The 24423-nt window shown below is 36.6% G+C and overlaps 1 protein-coding gene across 1 annotated transcript in view; it reads left to right on the plus strand.

The window, feature by feature from the left end:
• The window catches only part of LOC139140893 (uncharacterized), a 48721-nt gene extending 24529 nt beyond the window's left edge, over positions 1 to 24192 (plus strand). Inside the window, exons 2-3 of the mRNA XM_070710364.1 lie at positions 22944 to 23106; positions 23576 to 24192. Coding sequence (XP_070566465.1) covers positions 22950 to 23106; positions 23576 to 23805 — 387 coding nt within the window. The 5' untranslated portion in view covers positions 22944 to 22949 and the 3' untranslated portion in view covers positions 23806 to 24192. The remainder of the gene's footprint in view (positions 1 to 22943; positions 23107 to 23575) is intronic.
• The last annotated feature ends 231 nt before the right edge of the window (positions 24193 to 24423 follow it).

Raw genomic sequence — 24423 nt, forward strand, 5'->3', positions numbered from 1 at the left:
GTGATCTCTCTTTCAAATGATTTGGTAGATGTTAAGAAAATGTCTTGTACATTTATTTATTTCATATACAAGGAAATGAGACCTGGTAACTTTGATTAAACTACCCTTTTCTTGTGAGTGTACTAATTAATGCTGGAAAATTTTACAAAATCACTGAACTATTTCAGCCCTTCTATTAAAAATGAACTATTTTTGGTAGATGCAGAGAAATGTAATCAATATCATCTGTCTGTTGAAACCTTAAAATATTAACGGTAGGAACCAACAGTTTTTGTCTGGAATTTTTAGGGACTGTACAGAGATGTCTTTGCAGCGTTCAGGGACCACTCCGAGGAGACCCTAAATCTTTTAGAGACCACACTGACTTGACCTTGAAACTTTCAGGGACCACCCAGATGAGTCCTTGAAACTGTCAGGGACCACCCAGATGAGTCCTTGAAACTTTCAGGGACCACACAGATGTGAACCTGAATCTTTCAAGGACTATCCTGGTGTGACCTTGAAACTTTCAGGGACCAGGACAGGCAACTCGACAAAAAATCAAAACTTATCTCTAAATTTTAATTGGTGAAATATACCTGCGACCCCATCTAGAAAATGGTGCAATTACTTCAAGTATAAAGTAACAATATCTGGATGCATGAAATTTAAGTAACATATATTATTACTTTGTATTTGAAGTAATTTTTGTTAATATATATATATATATATATATATATATATATATATATATATATATATATATATATATATATATATATATATATATATATATAAACAGATTACTTCAAGTACAAAGTAATGAAATCTATTACTTAAGTTTCATGCATCTTGCAATCCTCAGATAGAGTGAAAGGATTTCTAGCTCGACACTCTTACATATATGATTGGGACGAACCATTCTATTCGTAGGTAGTGTTAAAATTCGATAAATAATATTTGTTTTGGTGGCGACATTTTGAAACCACCTCAGAGCGTTTGTTTAACAGTGTAGATTTGTCAGCATTGATAATTATCTTGTTCACATTGGCAACCCAACTGAAATTTGGGCCGACGCAAAATAATTGTCGTTTTGGGATTAAATTTGGTCCGTATCCACACCTACCGGTACCAGAATTAGGGCCGACGTAACTTTACCTTCCTTTGTGACCTCTGACCTGTCAAAGTTCAAAATGGCGCATTTGAATATGGCACGCTGTTTCTACTGTTCATGATTTTCCTGTGTTTTTACGCACAAGAAGGGCAAATATGACTACCACTCACCCTTTTAATCATCGGAGAGATCTTCACTGTTTATTGGATGAGCATATGGTATATATAAGACCGCGGTGGAGAAATAACCTGTGCGCGGCATTTTTGACATGCCTCTCTAGTCTATTATGTGCACTGTGGAATCGAATGACATGGTCTCGTTTGCGGAACAAAGGTTGGTGGGAAGTTCTGCGTACATAATATTAAAATGTAAAGACTGGATTGAACGTCGTTTGTTTTGTGCGAATAGGGTGACTAGTTCAACTTCGATCCATGGCGGAGGCCTGGTCAACTGGGACCAGGGCCGACGTAACTTGTCCACACTGGCGATTTGCGTCGGACCAAATTTTGCGTCGGCCCTGAGTCGGCCCTGAACCCCCTTCTAACCGGGACCAAACTGAGTCAGCGTGTCCACATTGGTTTTTTACGTCGGCCCAGGTCCGGACCTGGGCCGACGCAAAGTCGTCAATCTGAACGTGCCAAATTGGCACGTTCAGATTGACGACTTTGCAGCTTTTCTGATATACAAAGATTACATCGCGTGTTCATGTTAGAGTAGCTCAATGCTTTATCAATGATTGACCATGAAATGTCAAAGTCTTGTCCCTTATTTCTTAAGTTCCATACATATTTTGATAACTCGGTGTCGTTTTTGTATCTCTCGTTGCGAAACGACTTCATGTGATTAGCGTAGCGCATCTTGAAGGTGTTATCAGTGAGGCCGATATAAACCCTCTCTCCGTTGTCCTCCGTTGATACGTTGGCCTTGTAAACCACGCCTTTGACTTGACAGTTACCCTTCAAGGGGCATGCCGACTTAACCCTGCAATTACAATCAGCTGGTTGGTCCTTACGCTGTTCTCCGGAGATTACCCTCTTATTGTGCAAGTTCTACCCGTATCGTAAACCGAACGACCAAACAATGTATGTCCATAAGCAGTCTAATCACCCGCCAACCATTATTAATCACATACCTGACGCAATAAGCAAACGCATCTCAACAATATCTAGTGATAAGGGCATCTTTGATAAATATAAAGGGCGATACAATACAGCGCTAAAGGCAAGCGGCTACACCGAACAAATTGAATTCACCAAGACCAACCAATCAGCGAGGAGAAGCAATAACAGGAAGCGTCATATCACGTGGTTCAACCCCCCTTTCAGCAAGAACGTGGAAACAAACATCGGCAGGAAATTTCTCCAACTTGTCGATAAATATTTTCCAAAGGGGTCTAAACTTCACAAGATCTTCAACAGAAACACAATTAAAGTGAGTTATAGCTGTATGAGGAATATGGCAAGTATAATCAAATCGCACAATAAGAGGGCAATCTCCGGAGAACAGCGTAATGACGTGGCGTACAAGGCGTGGTGTACAAGGCCAACGTATCAACGGAGGACAATGGAGAGGGGGGTTTATATCGGCCTCACTGATAACACCTTCAAGATGCGCTACGCTAATCACATGAAGTCGTTCCGCAACGAGAGATACAAAAACGACACCGAGTTATCAAAATATGTATGGAACTTAAGAAATAAGGGACAAGACTTTGACATTTCATGGTCAATCATTGATAAAGCATTGAGCTACTCTAACATGAACAAGCGATGTAATCTTTGTATATCAGAAAAGCTGCACATTATCAATGCTGACAAATCTACACTGTTAAACAAACGCTCTGAGTTGGTTTCAAAATGTCGCCACCAAAACAAATATTATTTATCAGATTTTAACACTACCTACAAATAGAATGGTTCGTCCCAATCATATATGTAAGAGTGTCGAGCTAGAAATCCTTTCACTCTATCTGAGGATTGCAAGATGCATGAAACTTAAGTAATAGATTTCATTACTTTGTACTTGAAGTAATCTGTTTATTTATAACGCTCTGCTTTTTTGCATTGAGCACTGTAATTTCCCTCGAGGACATCTGTATACTTCGATATATATATATATATATATATATATATATATATATATATATATATATATATATATATATATATATATATATATATATATATATAGTTAACTATGTAACTTACACCGTAAATATGTTATGGTACCAATCAATAAAGCTGCAAACAATATTTCATTTGTGTGCAAATCATTCTATATAAAGCGTCTCCTTACTGATGTGGGTATCATGAACGGAGGGTCAGACACATATACAATATCAACAAAAAATGTTACATCTGTCATCACGAACAACATTTCAGTATGTGACAGATTTGGACTTAAAGTATCAGAGAAAGAACAAAAACTACCACTAATGTACTGGATGCCAAAGATGCATAAGAACCCGTCCGGAGCTCGCTTTATTGTAGCATCAAGCACTTGCAGCGCTAAACCACTCAGTAAGGCGGTTTCTTAAGTGTCTTTAAATTAATTTTGAACAAGTACACAGATTCCATCTAAAAAGTAAATTTTACAGCAACATCAAAACTTTCTGGGTTGTGAAAAATTCTTTTCCAGTAGTTGAAAAGTTGAACGTCATCAACACTAGGAAAAAGGCCAAATGCATCTCAACATTCGATTTCAGTACACTATACACCAAAATTGAACATAAGGATCTACTGAAAGAATTGTATAATGTAGTTGACTTTGTATTTGAGGGTGGAACTAAACGATATATTGATTTCTCTTCTTCTAAGGCATTTTGGCGCAAAGAGAAACAAAGCCTTTGTTTTTCTCAGGCATCACTAAAGTCTGCTATAGAACATCTTATAGTTGAAAGCTATTTCCAGATAGGCAACATACTGCTTTTACACAACACAGGCATTCCTATGGGTATTGAACCAGCACCAATTTGGGCAAATTTATATCTACACAGGCATGAGTATAGATCTATGTCAAAACTCATTCATACCGATAAAGCTCGTGCTCGGAAATTTCATGGATGCGCACGATTCATCGATGACATATGTCTTCTAAATGATGGTGGAGAGTTTTGTAGATCATACGAGCAAATATATCCAGCAGATCTCACGTTGAAGTGTGAGCATAATGGACAACATGCTACATTTCTTGAATTGGACATATCTATAGTAGATGGAATATTCGTCTATAAAATATTTGACAAGCGCGATGATTTCAAGTTTTCTATAGTGCGAATACAAGATCGCGAAAGTAACATCCCTTCGTACATTGTTTATGGCACTGTATTGTCAGAATATCTCCGCATTGCTCGTGCAACACTTCTAATAGAAGATTTTCTTCCAAAAGTTGCCGCCTCTACAATAGGATGTTGTGTCAAGGAGGACAACAGCATAAAATCATCAGACAGTTTCATAAAGCTATGTCAAGACATCCTCAACTTTTTAAAAAAATTCAATGCAACACCGAAAGACATCATATATAACACCAGACTCAGAATAACGTAAGGTGTGGTGGTACCTGATCAGTACTGCTTGGGGAGCCAAGGCAGTTGACTTTATTGTTTTCAAATCCCCGAAACAGTCGTCTTGGTAAATAACTGATGAACTCTGAGGAGATTTTGATGATGTTATTTCTTTGCTGTATATTAATTGTTATAAACTAATCCTGCTGATATCATATCTTCATCATTCATATGACACAACCATAGAGAACCCATAATGATCTATTGCTTGCACTTGCATGACGTTACTTGAGATCATTGCTGTTTAAACTTTTTAACTACTTTTGACTACAGACTGTTTCATGCGCTTGGCAATCGTCAGGAGTGAAGTTGGCGGGCTCGTTGCTATTTATAGGGTCAGATGTATATTCATACGAGGCGGTTGTCTTGCGCGTTCAAGTGTTAATGAGAAGGAATTTGCTTCTGAGTCTACATTTCTAAAGATATTCTGTATGTTTGTTTAGTAGTGTTTGCTTGTCTGAGTGGATGATATGAAATTTCTCCTGGTGCAGAGATTACAGCATTTTATCTTGGTTGAGTAGGGCTGGGCTCTTTCAAAGATGGACCATGTGACGTATTTTGTGTTGCTGTCCTTGAGGGTCCATATGTATTTTGAGAGTTCTGTGCTGTTCATGTGTTCTGATGTGTTGAAAGTGTATTTGTGATATGTATATCTTGTTTTAAAAGCTGAGTCCGTGACTCACGTGTTGATGAGAAGAAAATATTATTAAACATCAGTCATTCGGTTTTAATGCATCGGTGACATGTTAGCTGTAGTATAGGAATTTGAAACTTTCAATTTTAAAACGAGAATACAGTATTTTGAATCAGCTGTGAATGTATTTCACACTTTCATGCACAACAGAAGTCAAGATCTTTTGTACATAAATTGGTGACAATCACTAATATCAAATAGAGAGCAGCAGTAAATCAAAAATTTCAGTGGGTCAGTAGACTGTTACAAGCCACCATGTTAAGTTTTTTATGATCCTGCCGCTTACTGCTAGTCTGTGTCCCTCAGTTGTGGGCAAAGGTTAACATATTTAAGGGACAGTTAGCTGTAATTTTTTGCCAATTTTTCATGCTTTTTATTCTGTATGCAAATGACAGAAATGCAGAGACTTCAGTTTGTCACCATAGTGTACATACCCTTGTATCTACCCTTGTTGTGACCTTAAACATCAGACTTAGCCTCGTTTTATTTCTCGCCAAACAGAATATTGTGTGTTAAAGCATGTTGTGGAGAGACAGCAAGAAACTCCATTCAATACATTGCATAGAAATATTCAAAAAACAAAACAAAACAGAACAAAACAAAACAAAACAAAACAAAACAAAACAAAACAAAAAACCAACAGTTGCGTCTTCTGTCCCGTTACGAAGCCTACTTGTTTTTATTTCCATAAAATCTTTGGCATTCATGCTTATTTCGATGTTTTCGACACAAAAGTAATTAAATGACTCAAGTTGAGTCACGGTCGGTGCAGTAGGCCTCTGATGTAAATTACAATTCGGTCGTAATTCAGATTACCCTCTATAAATAAAGAGTAATAATTATTATATTTATAATAAATGCGACAAAATGGTCTAGACTTTGTTCGATTATTACTAACATTAGAACCATTGAATGACATAAAAATGTTATTTATTTTTCATTGAATTACCGAGCTACCAGGCTTTTGTTTCGGAAAATGTAAAAAGTGAAAGTAACCAAAATATTTTCAGCCTTAATATTTTAAGCATGGACGGGGATAAGATGGGCAGGGGATACAAACTGTGACTCCATTTGAGGCGTTGCCGGTTAATCAACACGCTCCAGTGCGTCATCAAGGTCTAAGGGATTGGACATAAATTACAGGGGGGTGGCCGGTGTTTTTTTGGGGTGGGTCGCCATTTTTCGCGCGAGCATTTTTGAAGGATCATAAAATTTTGTGCAAGCCTAAGGGGGAGGGTCACCTTTTTTCATGCATCAAAGCTGAAATTACATGTGCACGTATTGAAGAATATGGAATACTGAAAAAAGAAAAAATACCTCCTGGCACTTTCATTTTCTGCCATTTTCGGCGCACCCTTTGGGCGCAAGTTTAAGGATATAATAAACAATGTATTGATGATCCAAGCAGCCACATTGATTTAAGTTGTCATGAATTATACTTATCCAACTCCTCTATTGTCATAACTGTCCCCTGTAATAACTCTTTCAATAACAATTTGGGAGATCACTTATTTGATATCATTCTCCCATTGACAATACATTGGTTATAGGTCAGTGTCAAGCGTTCATGCCTCTGTATGTACATTTTTTATTCTTTGAGGACATTGACGGAATACAAACTATTCAGAATAGTGCATAGTGTCATCAGTAACAAATGGAAGCTTCAGGTCGAACAACTTTTGAATAACAATTTAGGATCAGATAACCTATGAGTTATTTGTAGCCTACGATGTATAGTGAATCAACATTTCGGTAAAATTCCAAAATCAAATTTCTTGTACAACCATGGACTTGAAACCACTCTAGTCTAATCATGAACATTAATACTAATAATTAGGTGTACATAAATGCACAGATTTACCTAGTTTTGTATTGGAAAAAAAAACATTCATAGTTTCATCATAGACTGCCATGTCTGAATCGACATTTCAGTGAAATTCCAAAATCAAATTTCTTGCACAATTATTGACTTGAAACCACTCTAGTCTAATCATGATAATTAATACCAATAATCAAGTGTACATAAATGCACAGATTTACCTGGTTTTGTATTGGAAAAAAAATATGCATAGTTTCATCATGGACTGCCATTTGTAGTGAATCGACATTTCAGTGATAAGCAAAAATCAAATTTCTTGTACAACCATTGACTTGAAACCACTCTAGTAAGTCTAATTATGTACATAAATACCAATAATCGAGTATAAATAAATGCACAGATTTTCCTATTTTTGTATGGAAAAAAAAATATTCATAGGGTTTCATCATAGACTGCCATGTATAATGAATCAACATTTGGGTGAAATTCCAAAGCAAATTTCTTGCACACACATGGACTTGTAACCACTCTAGTCTGATCAAAAACATAAATATCAATAATCAAGCATACATAAATACACAGATTTGCAAAGTTTCGTATTTAAAAAAATATTCATAGTTTAGTCATAGACTACAATGTATAATGGATCAACATTTTATGCGAAATTCCAAAAACAAAGTTCATGTACACAGATGCACGTATTACCACCCTATTCTAATTAAGTACAATTATGTCAATTATTCAGGGTCAATATATGCATAAAAAGTGCATATTTTTAATTGTGAAAATTTTTTTTAACAGTTTTGTCATAGACTCCCATGTATAGTGGATCAACATTTTTAACGAAACTCAAAAATCAAATATCTTGTTCACATGTGCACTTGTAAACAACCCATGCTAACCAAGTATATTTATATCAGTTATTAAACATCTATAGATGAAAAGATACTGCTAGTTTTATATTGGAAAATACATGTTCATAGTTTTCTTATAGTCGACTACCATGTATAGTGAATCAACAATATAGTTGAAATCTAAAAATTACATTTTTTGTACACGCATGCACTTTTTACCTGCCACTTCAAGCAAAGTACATTTAAATGAATTATCACACACATATGATTTGATTGTTTTTGGACAAAGCGTCATGTCGGCCACATTTTGCCTTTCTTTTTTTTTGGGGGGGGACTTCAAAAGTATAGCAAGTCAGAAGGGGTCTTGAACATATTGCGGGTTTGTTTGGGGGTATTGAGTAACAGGGAGGGTCACTTATTTTCATGCATGGATAAGGGGGAGGGTCACTAAGTTTTTGACTATTTCAAAAAGATGGGCAATGGAATTCCAAATATTCACAGCATTAATAAAGCTGATGATCTCTGACCTGTAGCTATTCTTAACATTGGTGGGTGAAGGTTACCATCATTAGCACAATGATACATGTATTTTCTCTCATTAATGGCTCTCTAAATTCTCTGCTAAATAGTAAAGCTCACACAAACATGCACATGATGCACGATAAACAGCAAGCACATTGATATTTTGGAGACGTTTTTCAATAATCCTTATCTTGAAAGTTACATATTTTAAATCATCTTAATGTAGATGTAGGACACAATCTGACTCAGCTTTATGCATTCAAGTGTCTATGCACAGTTCATTACATCTCAGATGCTCAAACTGTAATAATTACTTCAGCACTAAAACTCGAAGTAGGTGAATGACTGTAGCTGTAAACTTCCAACACATTTGAGCTGTACGGTGTACAAGAGACTACATGCATCCCTTGTCTGTGCAGTGTGTAATAGAGTTTGCAGTGCTTCAGAGCATTGGTAGCTCCATGTTCAGAGGCAATGCATGTGTTATCCTAACCCCACTAAGCGATTTTGTGTTGAAGTAATCTTTATAGTTTGAGCTTCTGCTATGTAATGAACTATGTGCATAGATACTTGAAACACTGCTGCATACTCTGATGTTTTTATTTTTCCCAAATAATGCTTCTCAATGGTAGAATCGACCAAAATATGTACTCACCAGAGCTTTCAGTGCAGGCTGTCATGGCGGCTGCCATCTTGAAAATACCGACAATGCAACATGTTTTTTGCTCATGTAGGGCGTTTTCACGCTCAGCCTAATGGTTTTTTTTTTGCTCATGTAGGGTGTTCACATGCTCGGCTTAGCTCTCTATGGGAGCCCTGTGTGAACTTTTGAAGGGTCCCTACTTTTGATGCAGTGGTGTTTCGAAAAACACCGGCCCATTCCCCCCTCCTGTAATTTATGTCCAGTCCCTAATATGTACCACTCAGCTGGTGTCAAGACTCGCTCACAGCCCGGCCCCTCGCCTGCTACGCACTGTGACCGGTGTAGCCCTGTTGTCTGTGAGGTGGTGCAGCCTGTAGCCCTGCGTACAGGTCTGTGTGTTCCCGGCGTTATACGACCCCCGACACAATGGAGTGATGGACGCCGTATAACGCCGGGAACACACAGACCTGTACACAGGGCCAGTGCAGCCTGCTACGCTTGCTGCGGAAGCGCGAGGCTTCTGCAACGCAGCCAGCTCTTGCTGAACCAGGCCATACAAGTGCGCAGCCAGTGAGGCGCTTTGAGTTACTGTCTTGGCAAAGCAAACGGCCCGAGCTAGCGACAACTCTGTAACATATTAAAATAAGACTCTGACGTCGCAAGACCACATATATGTCGCTGAGGCATTAGTGTCCACTTCCGTTTATGTGCTCAGAAAACACTGCTTTCTGTAGCAAACGTTCAGTTCGATAGGCAGCGGCCGCTGTGGTATGCATAAGAAAAAGGGCATACCATTGCGGCCGCTTGTTATAATCCCCCCAAACTAGGAAAAGTTCAAACATGCTTGCAAAGGACAGGCACCACTTCATGAGTATAGGCGTCATCCCTGCCAAATAAACAAGCCTAGCCAAACGTTAGCTTAAATTGACAACCCAATATATGTTTCATACCAATCAGAGACATTTTGTTTCGAGTCCCCCTTTACGGCCCCAAATCCTTTCAACTGCCCTTACATACCTTGCCATACAAATGTTTGATGCCATGATAAAACCTATTCTGCTATACTGTACAGAAGTATGGACTGCAGACATATGCACAAATGCAAAAACCATACTCACAAACTTAACAAACACAATTGAAAAGTTGCACATTAAATTTTGCAAGCACATACTTAAAGTGAATAACAAAGCATCCAACATAGCATGTTTAATGGAACTGGGTAGATATCCTCTAATTGTTTCAAGCATAACACAAATGGTCAAATATTGGTTAAAAATAAGTAAGAAAGCAGATACACACTGACTCGTGAGGCTTATGATCTGGGTTGTCAACTGGACAATGCACATACAGATAATTGGGTGTCAGGAATTAAACAATCGTTGCTGCTCGTAAATATTGGAGATGCCATGAATGTAAAGATAGAAAATGACAAACAGTTTAAAACTAATTTTAATGTAAAAGTTAAACGCTATTTGAAAAATGTGCATTTGAATTGATTCATGATGATACCAGACAAGGGCACCATAAAATAAACTTCGCACATACAGAGAGTTGAAAAAAGATTTCTCTCTCGAAAGCTACCTTCATATTATAAAAAACCCAGATCACAGATCAGCCCTGTGCAAGTTACGCATTAGTGCACACATACTACACATAGAAACAGGTAGATATAGAAACCTTGATGTCATAGACAGAGCATGCCCAATTTGCCAAAACAAACAAGTAGAAGATGAGATACATTTTCTTTTTCATTGCAAAGGATACACAGACATTAGACATGATTTTTTCAGTAAACTAAACATTTGTAAAAACGCATTCAGAGGCACACAAGACCTTGTAAGCATCTTTTCAAGGACAGATAAAGCATCACTATGTGAATTGGGAAAATACATACATACATGTTTTAAACTCAGACAAGACAAAATGAAAAAGACAAAGTAAACTATTTATGAACCTTTAATATGTTGACCTCATGTATAGATATTTATATTTATATATATATATTATATATACTCTTTCATTGTTGTTTTTGCAAAACCTTTATTGTACTTTATGATCAAGATCCCAACTGGGATACGATTTCAATAAAGGCTTACTTTACTTTACTTTACTTTACTTTACCTTCAAGCCCCCCCCCCCCCCTTCGACTTTACTACCCCTTCCAGAAGTGTTTGTGCAGCCTTACTGGTCCGGCATGAAAATGCTGGTGATCCGAGTGTTGAACCATACTACTCCATCAATATGCATTGACTTGTTATGACCTTTGGTAACACGTTTAACACGTTAGCCTAGTTTTATAACTCCCCTATGACGTTTTACTCTGATATATTCTTCCGTAAAACAAAAGAGTGTCGACTACTCCGACAAAAATAGATAATAAACAAAGGTGAAAATCAGGTTACATTTTCTACAATAAAATTAATATTCCTAATGCAACACTTGCCCCCTTCATTTTCATCAGACGAGGACCCAATTCTTGCGAATTAATTTCAATGCATACGCAGGTAATGCGGCTAACCCATATCTCAGTTCCCTGGCGTTTCTGTAGCTGTCCCCGTGTCCCAAGGTAAGCAACCTTCTCGAAATTGTAATCGAAATAATTACGAAAGCCGCAGACTGTAAAGATCAAACATTGACCGATGTTAACGTGTGTTGAATGTATATTATACACAATTGGCAGGCGTCCTTGCCTCTTGATAAACTCACACCCTCTGTAACTGTCAAAGGTCATACCAAATCATTGTATCAACATGATTCAAAGGGTTATGTTTGTAATCATATCAGAATCATTCAATAGCAGTCAATAATGTGGTGTCTATTATCATGCTTTGCTTTTTAATGAAGAGCTATTCAGAGCTGTATGCACACAGTCCTTTCACCAATGTCTGTATGTCCCCTATATGTGCATATATGTGCAGTGTACGTTACCACCTTTATATATGAATGTCCGTATATACATGTACAAACATGTACAAACATGTATGTATGTATGTATGTATGTATGTATGTATGTATGTATGTATGTATGTATGTATGTATGTATGTATGTATGTATGTATGTATGTTGTACGTGTGAAGTATTTATGCGTGTATGTGTGTCTGTACGTATCCATGCAGAGACTATAATGTATGTGTGTGTACTTGTAAATTTGTGCACTTATACGTTTTAAATGTGTAAAGTAATTATTTTACATTCGGCGCCTCATAATTGTGCTAGATATAGTTCATTGACCTGCTCCCTGTATAGACAATGTTCAACTCTTGTGCACACAGTTTTCAGAAATCATCATGAGATCGCAGTCGTCGTCATTGTTTCGAAAACTTTGTGGGCCAATTTTATATACTGTACACCTGAGTAAAATCAACATGTAGAGGTACACAAAGACTATGTTTGTCAGGCAGGGTTATCATATTGTTCTTAAAAATATTAGTCAACAGTATTATGTGGAGTAAATGGCCTATGAATGACCTAAATACAGCAGATGTGACGATCGTCAGTCAAACATGTACAGTAATAAGTCAGACGGACAGTAGAAAACACATCGAATGCACTGGGCTCTGCCTATATCGACTGATATATGTCGACTGATATAATCGTAAAACAGGTTATATCCTTTCCAAGAAATACATGTTGAGTAGATGAAAAAGTGTGTATTTGTGACAGGCAAAATTTAAACTGTGAAACAGCAAACTATTTGCTCTACTCTATTCATAAGGCCGTAACAAGACATTATGATTCATTATATTACCATGCCCTGCCCGTCGCATTTTGATTGGTCGAGCTGAACCACGTGACTGACCACAAATACACAGTAATGGTTTGTTTACATGCCCGTGAATATGAATAATAAGATTAACAACTCAAAGTATCGTAACTTTACAGCTCAAACATAAATCATAATCGATCACAATATAATGGAGCATTTGCAGGTCAAGCTGAGATACCTTTTTTCTGAAACATCTCCGCATTTGCCAATTTTTTGCAGCGCGTGTGACAGTGCGTCGCGTACTGCTCAGTTTCTGGGGCCTAGTTGTCGTTCGCTCCTGAAATTTTCGGAAATTTTGACGGTTTTCTTGGGTTCGCTGATAATATAATGGAAATAACAGACTCCGCTCTGACCATTAACGTTTATTTGTGGGCGCGGGCTCGAGGAAAGCCAAATTAACGGTCTCGGCAAGCCTCGCCCGTTAATTTTTGGCTTTCCTCGAGCCCTTGCCCACAAATAAACGTTAATTGTCAGCGCGTCGCCCGTTATTTCTATAACATTAACGCATTTACGCAATATTAAAGCATTATCACTTTGTGATATCTGTTACTTAATATCTGTTACTTAATTTTCATGTATTCTGCAATCTTCAGACAGAAATGAAAGGATTCTTACAACCTTCCAATATAAATGAGAGTGTCGCAAAGAATATTTTCACCTGTCTTTTATATATATATATATATATATATATATATATATATATATATATATATATATATGTGTGTGTGTGTGTGGTGTGTGTGTGTGTGTGTGTGTGTGCATGGCTAATTTCTCTGCTGCACTCTACATAAGTGCATTGATATATTGATATATACGAGGCGCCAAATGAAAAATTATTTTACACAATCACACTTATTGTTATGTTATGTTATGTTATGTTATATTTATTTATTAAAGTGTCATGTGTGGTCTTAAACAGCTTGGTTGCCACACCCAGCCCCAAGGGCTTACAAGACACTAAAACAGTAAACAAAGTACATAGATATGAATAGCTCGAAATGTAATTTAAGTATAAGAAGCTTCTTGTCTCATTGAAAATGCATGATAGACATAGGATGCCAATTGGGATGGCATGTCGCTCATTAGAAATTTGAGTTTCTGATGTACATCAAATGAATCAAATACAGAGCACAAGTTTCTGGCTTTAGAGAACAATTGTTTCCTAATAACATTGTAAAGTGTGCAATCAAAAATAAAATGGAGCTCATCTTCTACTACATTTGGACAAAAATCACATAGTCTTTCCTCTTTAGGCACATTCGTGTAACGCCCAGTTTCAATTTTTAGAGGTAAGATACCAACTCTCAATTGTGCTAGAAGTGATCTTTTTGATCTAGAAATGGGAAATTGTAAATATTTCTCCATTCCATATTCCGTCTTAAACATCAGATATATCAACCTAACATTTAGATACATAGACGATGTTATTTCATTGAATAACTCTGAATTCAGTAAATATCTCGCTATGATTTATCCTCCAGAATTGGAGATTAAAGAAACTACAGAAACGGCCTCTTCTGCTTCATATCTGGACATTTTACTTGAATTTGACTCCAATGGTCACCTTTCTACTAGGCTATATGACAAGAGAGATGATTTCAACTTTAGTATAATTAATTTTCCACACCTCATCAGTAATATTCCACTCTCACCTGCTTATGGGGTATACATTTCCCAGCTTATACGATATGCAAGAGCATTCAGTTCATATGGTGATTTTGTAGAGAGACATGGCCATCTCTCTTTCAAACTGTTAAATCAAGGTTACACCAGAGCAAGACTTGTCTCTACATTCAAACGCTTTTTGGCAGGTATCGCAAGCTGGTAGATAAATACAATACTCTCTCTTCGACAATGATCACTGATGGCATCGGTGACATTGGGCCTTAGTTAGTGACCACTACCTATCTGACTTACAGATTGATATATGGCGGGGTGCCACATGTGGGGCAGGATGCGCTTACTATTTTCGAAACACCTGACATCACTTCTTGGTCTTTTGGCCAGAGGTCCATATATCTTTCTTTCATGAATTTGACTTTGTTTGTACCGTCTATTTACTGTCTGTTCTGTGCTGTTTTGTGTCTATGTTTACAACTATTGTCTTACAAATTTTGACCTAGTGTTATTGGATTATGGATTGGTATGATTGCGATTATGTACGCAATTTGGGCTTTTCAGTCAGTTGGGATGTCCAGTTACTAATATACAACGTTTTTAATGCATCTTTCATGACAGGAATACTACAAACCTCTAAATTACCAAATTTCTCCTGCAAACCAATTTCTGAAAATAAATCAAACATATCTTTAGCCCAGTTTTTATATTTTAAACTGATATCCCAAGTAAAAACTTGCTTAATCATTCTGTTATCAGGCATAACTACTAATCTATTCCAGAGTCTTACCATGTTCAATTTATTTCTCAATAGACAAGGGTCCCAACCCATATCTCCATTTATAGCAAGTATAGGGGCAAATTTGTGGACACCAAGAAAATATCTAATCGCTCTGTTTTGAATTGACTCACATTTTGAAGAGAAACGGTAGCCCCAAATTGCAGAACAGTAGTCTAAAATTGGAGTAATACAAGAATGAAATAGAGTTGTAAAAGTGTTATATCTAAAATCCTTAAACATGTGTATCTTAGAAATAACTGATCCCAAAGCTCTACCTGCAGCACTTGCTAGGGTTTCAGCAGTCACTTCAAAATTTAAGAACTGATCCAAAACTAAACCCAAATATTTATACTGAGAAACTACGTCAAGATTTGTACCACCAAATTGAAAAATAAAGTCTGTTTTCATTTGTCCCATATTTCGAAAATGAACAATTTGTGTTTTGGACTTGTTCATCATCATACGCCACCTTTTGCACCAATCTTGTAGATGGTCAATCATCTTTTGTAAATTTGTCTCATTTTCAGCAAGCAAAACAATATCATCGGCATACAACATAATATTAATTAATGAGTTACCAACTGGGATACCTAAAGCTAAATCATTAATCTCAATTGCTAAATCATTGATAAAAATAGAAAAAGTGTGGGGAAAGTACATCACCTTGTCTGACTCCATAAGTTGTTGCAAACCAAGACGTAAGGTTTCCGTTTACATTAATACATGATAAAGAGTTACAATACATACTTTAATAGACTCATAGAACCTCCCATTAATATTATTTTGCAACAATTTGTAGAACAGTAAGTCCCTGTCAACCCAATCGAAAGCCTTTTTCATGTCAACAAAAACAGAAAAAGTTGGTAAATTTTGAGCTTTTCTATTTCGTATAATAGATGTAAGTACATAAATATGGTCAAGACAAGTTCTTGTTTTTCTGAAACCATTCTGTTCGTCAACTATTATTTTTTCTAAATCAAGGTATTTCGTTAATCTATTATTTAAAATACCAGAGTAAAGCTTACTAATATTAGACAATAAACTAATCCCCCTGTAATTTAACGGGACACGTGGGTCAGACAGAGAACTTTTTGGGATGGGTTTGATTACTGCCTTTCCCCACTGTGAGGGCACTCTACCAGAAGTAAAACAAAGTTGGAAAAGGTTATGAAGAATCTTAATCGCATGATCATTCTTTAAGATCTCGTATGGGATTTTATCTGGACCAACTGCCCTGTTGCATTTAGAGCGATTGACAACATAGACAACTTCTTGTAAAGAAATATCACTATTCAGATACACATTAAGACTTGCATTATTTGCTAGATACATTTGTTCACACTGAGTTTTAGCACCGATGATTTTTGTATAAAAAGAATCATCGAAAGTCGATTCATTCTCGATATCAGATAAATTATACAATCCCTCAAAATCACTTTTCCATTTATGTAAAACAAAATTAATATCATTAACTATCATACCATTGTCACCATAACTTCAGAAGGAATGTCCTTCTTACACCTAGGTCCTAACTTATTAATTTGGTTTCCAAATTCTGTTGGATTTGACGCATTTAAATAATCTATATTAGACATCAACTTACGATGATATTCTCTCTTGGCAGTTCGAAAAGTTTTATCAAACTTTCTTCGTGCTGTCAAAAACTCGTGTTTCAAAACTAAACCAACTCTTTTAGAACAATGACTATTCAGAAATTTACGTTCTTTTTCCCTTAAATCTTTCCAAAGACTGGAAAGTTCACTCGACCAGAATGGTTTAGAACGTTTTACGTTTTCTAGAACAAGTAGGAAAATCTCGGTAATCAAGTCTCGAGTCCATTTCATGAAAATACACTGACAGAGAGAATCATACAAATTATCAATGACATATTGATTTTGTTGGCTAGCTTGTATAGTATCTACGATTTGAATTATGGCATGCCTACACATATCAGAATCAAGGAAATTAGGTGGGATACTTGAAATATTGTACTTTCTTTGTGTTGCTTCACTAGTGGAACCAGACATATTTGAAGACGCTTTATACATGCAATCCTCGCATGTTGAAAACACAATAGAAAGAATAGAATGATCTGGAGCAGCACGATCACTTAAAAGTCCATGCAAATTAAAACAATCAATCAACTGAGATACTGGTAACACTTTGAATTCCTTACAATACTCAATATTGTTGTGCGGTAGAATAAAATAGTCAACTACCGCTTTACCTCTATGAGAAATTGAAGTAAAATTATCATTGGCAGGAGTAATCCTACCATTCACAATACACATTTTGATGTCTTTCAAAAACTCAATAAGGCTTTCTCCATGTTTGTTGATAGTATGGTCTATACAACATCTTTCACCTATATTATCAATATCTGGTACATAATCTAGCAATGAACCAACTCTGCCATTTAGATCACCACAAATAATAACATTATCAACATCGGAATTTATATAGAGCTGACAAATTAAATGACTAAAAAAAGAAGTTGAATCTCTACCCCAAGTAGAATTCTCGGGTGACAAATAACAAGTAAACACCAAAAAACTATAATCTGTAAACTTGTTGACAAATTTGAGACCGAGTATACCATCACGACCTTTGTCAATGATGGACACAGAAAATGAATTGAACAACGAGTTCTTTACAAGTACACTGACACCACCAGATGCGCGAATGGCATTCTTATGCACAGCTGGTCTATTGAAACCAAACCAGGTGTGCCCATCGATTTCAATGGTTTCATCTCTTTTCAAGTGAGTCTCGTTCAGACAGAAGATATCCGATTTCTGACATAAAATAATGTTTTCCAGTAGTTCTTTATTCTTTACAGTCCAACCATTAATGTTCCACTGAGAAATTGAAATCAGTGACCCCGGGGGCTGGTTCACTCCTCATCCGTCTTGGTCGCCGTTGGTTTCGCGTTCGCGTCGTTGTTCGGGTTCTTCTTTTTTAAGTAAACGCCCACTACCAGTAAATCTATACTGATCACCTCCTGGAATATCTTTTAGTATAGCTTTAAAGTTTAATTCGATTAAACGTTCAGCGTGAGATTTCAAAGAGCGAATGTACACTCGAGAGTAAGGACTCTTAGATCTCAAAGCAGTTTTAGCTCGCAATACCTTGACTTTTGAGTCCACGCTATCAAGCTGTACTTTGATAAGACCGGGGCGGTCATCTCGACTCTTCATCCGGCAGGACTTGGTTACCTGAACATCTTGTACCTCTAGACCGCTGCTAATCAGCTCAGACACTTTCACCGATAAAGCATGGTCGTCTGCTGGAAAATTACTGACGATTATAGACCGGTCACAATCAAATACTGACATGTCATCAGAAACACCAGACAGTCGACGTTCCACATGATCAATTCGAGCACGGAGACCAGCAATTTCCAACATTAATTCTTCCCGAATTTCTTTACTGGAGTGTTTTATCTCTGCCAACAATTTTTCTTGGGTACTATCAATGCGGTCAAGCCTGCCATTGAGTCTGCCAATGGCAGCCATGATATCAAGGTTGTCGGCCTCGTCAACATTTGGGTTACTCACTGAACCTTTTCCTGACCGAGTTGAGACACCAGCTTCACCAGACTTATTAGATTGGGTTTTACCTCCAGGCATATCTCTTCACTGCAAAGATACTCTTCAATATAAACGGAAAATATCAAAAAATCGACTCAGCAGCCCGCAGCACATGCAGACACTTGCTATTCATATGTTAATCGTTGTATGGAGATAAAACAGACGGAAAATGTATACAGAGAGGGATTTTCAATGTATATATATATATATATATATATATATATATATATATATATATATATATATATATGTGTGTGTGTGTGTGTGTGTGTGTGTGTGTGTGTGAATGTGTGCATAATATATATGTATATATATATATATATATATATATATATATATATATATATATATATATATATATTTATTATGCACACATTCACATTGGCCACACGTTTGTATGATACATATACATTTACATAAACTACAAGCACGCACAGTGTATATGTAGAATATATGTAGAATAAATACATAGGCAAATATATCAATGGTACACCCACATACATACATACATACATACATACATACATACATACATACATACATACATACATACATACATACATACATACATACATACATACATACATTGTAAATTCCTCTCTGTATACAATTTCCATCTGTTACTCTGCTACCTTTTTTACATTTGGCGCCTCGTAGATATACGTTCCACTAATCATATGAATGTACTAGATTAGGGTTGTTAAAAGTGAACATAAGTACAACAAACATGACATTGAAATGTTGACGTAAAATATCATTCACTTTATATAGATGTCTATGGAGAAAGCTAAGGAAATATTTTTTCAATATAAAAAAGCTATGTCTAAGTTGAATGCACTTGCCTACATTAGGTTTGTTAATAGTGCATATCTGCACAACAAATATGATATTGGAATTTCACACGGTGTTTTACTACATACGGGAGTGCAATGGGCATACAATACACACATTTAAAGAGGTCGCAGTGCTCCATATGGATTCATTAATAAGAGCAATATTTTTTTGGTTAGCATAAGGCGTAGTATGTGGTCAATATGATAAACAAGCAAATTCTAAGGGATTCTTCAGTAATTACAGGGGGTGGGCTGGGGGAATTCCATGCGTACCTGTATTTTTAAAAGTGATCCTCCCCCTTGTCCGACATTCTAAAACTTGACCCTCTCCCAACCACTGCAGTATTCTCCCAAGGAAAAACTTATCCAGTATCAGCTAATTTACATAATATTTGTTTTATGTTGCGTAGGCTGGCCTTTTTGGAAGGGAGGGTCACAATTTATCACGCACGCATTTTTGAAGGGTCATACATTTGCGGAAGGGTCACTATATTTTGCGCAACTAAAAGAAGGCAATATGTTACTGATATAGCGTTCACCAAAAATATCGAATAATAATACATGGGAGTCTATCAGGCAGACTATTGACAATCCCCCCCGTAAAACATGCTATATCTCTACATTTATATATGTTTCGTAATATATGTAAGTGTTCTTTGCTTGAAGGGTGGAAGTCAAACGTGAAATTGTGTACAAGAAATTGGATTTTTGAATTATACCGAAATGTTGATTCACTGTACATGACAGATTATGAGGAAACTAATTTTTTTCCATTACAAAACTAAGTAAATCTGTGTATTTATGTACGCTTGATTATTGATATTGATGTACTTGATTAGACTAGGGTGGTAACAAGTGTTTTTGTGCAACAAATTTGATTTAAGAATTTCACCGAAATGTTGATTCACTGTACATGGTAGTCTATGAGAGATATAAAACATAAAACTAACAAGATCTGTGCATTTATAGACGTTCGACCATTGATATACACTTTGCCACCTGTCTCATATGTTTTTGTATCTTGTCTTTCATCAGCTTTTAATGTTCATGGTGGTTAATGTAGAATACCACTGTACCTTCTTTGCTTGTGGAGCTAATGTGTCTGTAATAATTCAAAGAATCAATGTATTTTGTCTGTGATTTCCTATTAAGGAAATATCACATGGACAATCGAAGGTTTGGCCCTAAAATCAGCTTCTGTTACAAGTGGCTTTCCCCCAAGATAGGTTTATAAAAAATTACCCTCCCCTTGGGCAGTTTTCTAAAATTTACCTTCCTCCCAATTATTATTATTATTATTATCTTTATTAATCCTCGTTGGAAATTGGATTTCTCGCCACAAAATAAAACAGAAGCAAGTCACCACAAATGAAAACTACTTAAAAACATAGCACTAAAAATACATACAGCAAGAAAGACAGGTAGACACAAAATCATGCACATATATACATCTCTGCATGTTAAAAAGATGTGCGAATGGTCATGTGCGCGGTCCTTAGTTTCTATGAAAAAATGCTGAATTATAGACCGAAATTGCTCTGGGAACAAAATACATTTTGTAACTCTTTGTAATTGTTCGTGGTATTCTCAGTCGTCCACTCCTGTCGATACGTTCATTGTCAAAGTCATTGTACAAGGGATGAGTCGTGTCAGATAATATCTGTCTCACTTATCAGTAAGTCGTCTGCTATACAGGTCTTGAATGGATGCCTGGTTTTCCCCTATAATTCTACTGGCTTTCTTAACGATTTTCTCAACCTGCCCTTGTCATGAACAGAAATCACATCACCCCAGCAGACAATGCCAAAGGAGAGAATACTCAAAACTGAAGCATTGTAAAACATGGAAAGGAGTTTTCGATTAACATCAATGATCTTAATTTACGAAGGCAGTACATGCGACTATTAGTTTTCTTTATGATAAAATCCACGTTATCACAAAACTTCAGTTTTTCATCTAGTCTTGTACCAAGATATGTAGTTCTCTCAACCTCGCCCCGTCTATTAAAATGGGATCATGTTTTTTTCGCATTTCTTCTAAAGTCAATGTGCATTTCCTTGGTCTTCTTTACATTAAGATGCAGGTAATTTTCTTACAATACTGTACAAAGCGACCAATTTCATCAATATACTGAGAATGATTGTCCTGGCTAATTTTGCCTACCAAACTTGTGTCATCTGCAAACTTGACAAGTGGACAGGTCTCAGTGCAACTACGACAGTCTGCCGTGTATAAAGGTAAAAGAAATGGGGCTAGAACAGTACCTTGGGGTGCACCTGTGTTAGAACTAATGATGTTTGATTTGATGTCTCCTAATCGAACATATTGTGACCTGTTTGTTAGATAATTAAAGATCCAGGCGATCATGTTTGTGGGGACCTTCATTCTCAGTAATTTCTGAACTAAAAGATGTGGCTGAATGGTATTAAATGCACTTGAGAATTCCCCGGCCCACCCCACCTGTAATCACTGAAGGATCTCCAAAGAATAAGCAAATGTTGGAGGCACAAACGTAGGGGTGCCAACATAGGTTAAACACAGGAGTCTATGGGGTTGAGCAGTTCTGGTAAGGTCACACGCTTGAATTACATACTGCCAATAAATGTCACATGTATTTTAGAATACTTCAGGCTTATAAAGAAACAAAAAAAAAAGACAAAAAATGTATATTCTGCATAGCACATTTCAAAATTGGTTCGAGAAGTGGGTGATTTAGAAACTAAGGCCCGACTAGTTTATACTATTTTTAATAGCACACACCTTTGGGATACAAGGAAAACCAATTGACACAGAAGCATTAACCTCAAAACTGAAATATGCAAATCACTAGGGATGGCCGTAACGGATGGATTGTTCACCATATCAAATTTCTAAAACGATGATTAGTAATTGCCTGAATGTGATGAGCAACAATGATGAACACGTTGGGCAATCTATTTGTTGCAGAGTTGAGTATGACTTTATTGCATAAGGCATCAAGACAGAGTCTCCATGCTCCGGCTTGACAGCAACAACAAAATTATAATACTGAAGTAATAGCTCCATATCTCTCAAGAAAGTCCCATAAGAATACGTACAGTATTCCTATAACCATACAGTAGGTTGGGATGTCATTAAATATTTGGATCTGAAACAAGTTTTTCCATTCCTTGACTTTTATTGATGTAGGCAACAATGGCTACAGCTCCAGACATTAAAGCAGTCATCAGTGAGAGATATCAGAAGTTCGAACATGTATTTAACTTGGGAGATTTTAAAGGTGTCGCACAGCTTTTCACTCCAGGTGGAAAATGCTTACTCCACGGTCGAAAGACGCTGAACGGCAGACAGGGTGAGTAGGAGTGAAATGAACTTAATTGTTCTAGAAAAGAGTTTTTAAAAAGAGTACATGATTAAAATCGGGGATTGAAATTCATGAAGAATCTGCCTTGAAAACTGCAATAGGACGGTTCTCTATGTTACAAGTAATTTTCGGGAATATTCATTTTCGCTTTAAGTATAATTGTCCGTTTCTCAATAATACGATGCAGTAATGCACTCACTGGGGCACCAAATCCTTATAAAATACAGTAAAGGAGACATAGTAATCACTGGTAGATACATATAAGGTTCAATTCCTTTCTCGATCTTGCACGTGATTTACACTAAAGTCAATTATTTACTAGGATATGACGCAGATGCCAACACCATCAAAAGTGTACACTTTGTAGAAGCTTAAGGTGGCCGATTTAAATAAACCTACTGCGGTATTTTCGAGATAATATTGTACATAGACCAAATCTAAAAATCGTTCATTTCAGAGATACTTGATGCCTTTGACAGTGGCTCACTGGGAGTTCAACACATTGATGAAAATAAATGTGAGGAGGTGTTTGGGAAATATGGAGACGAGTTCGTAACCTCTAGGGGATCATGTAAACTGACGAGCAAAGATGGTGCGAAGACGATTTCATGCAAAGATGTTGTTGTGTGGAAATTCGTGGACGGCGAGTATCTGGTCGAGGTCGACATTTCGAATTCTGATGAATAATAATTCAGATCATGATAGTTCCATTGTCTCTGAATCGCATTTCAGGAATGGACAAATTTTGTAGTTGCACAATCGCAGCACAGGCAGTCATAGATATCCAGTTATTAATGGGATTCTTTCATTAGTACATTCTTTCATTAGTACTACAATTTTGCAAAATCAACAGCACCTTAGACGTTTCCCTGTACCGCACTTCTATGGTAATGGGCCGAAAGCATTCTCAAGATTCAATAGTTGCATTTTGTAATTTCTTAACTCATTAGTATGATATATATGACACCACACGGGCAAGCTTTGTATGTTTCAGAGATTGGCTCAGGTCGTCAACTGCGAACTTTACAAATGTTTTCATTCGTATTTAGTTCTCAATTAAACTAAAAAACAACAGATTTTATCGAGGAAATAATCTAAGCAGCTGATAGGAGTCATCACGCCTGGAAAGAATGATTGTATGAAATAAACGAGAGTATATAAAATTGGCTTAACACCTTGAACAGTTAAAACTAATGGAAGACATAAGACAGAAAGACATGAAATAAAACACATGGACAGTAGCAAAGGGTATATCAATTATCAAACTTTTATAAATGCACAGATATTGTTAATTTTATATTGGAA

Source organism: Ptychodera flava, chromosome 9 (assembly GCF_041260155.1).
Source record: "Ptychodera flava strain L36383 chromosome 9, AS_Pfla_20210202, whole genome shotgun sequence".
Taxonomy (NCBI): domain Eukaryota; kingdom Metazoa; phylum Hemichordata; class Enteropneusta; family Ptychoderidae; genus Ptychodera; species Ptychodera flava.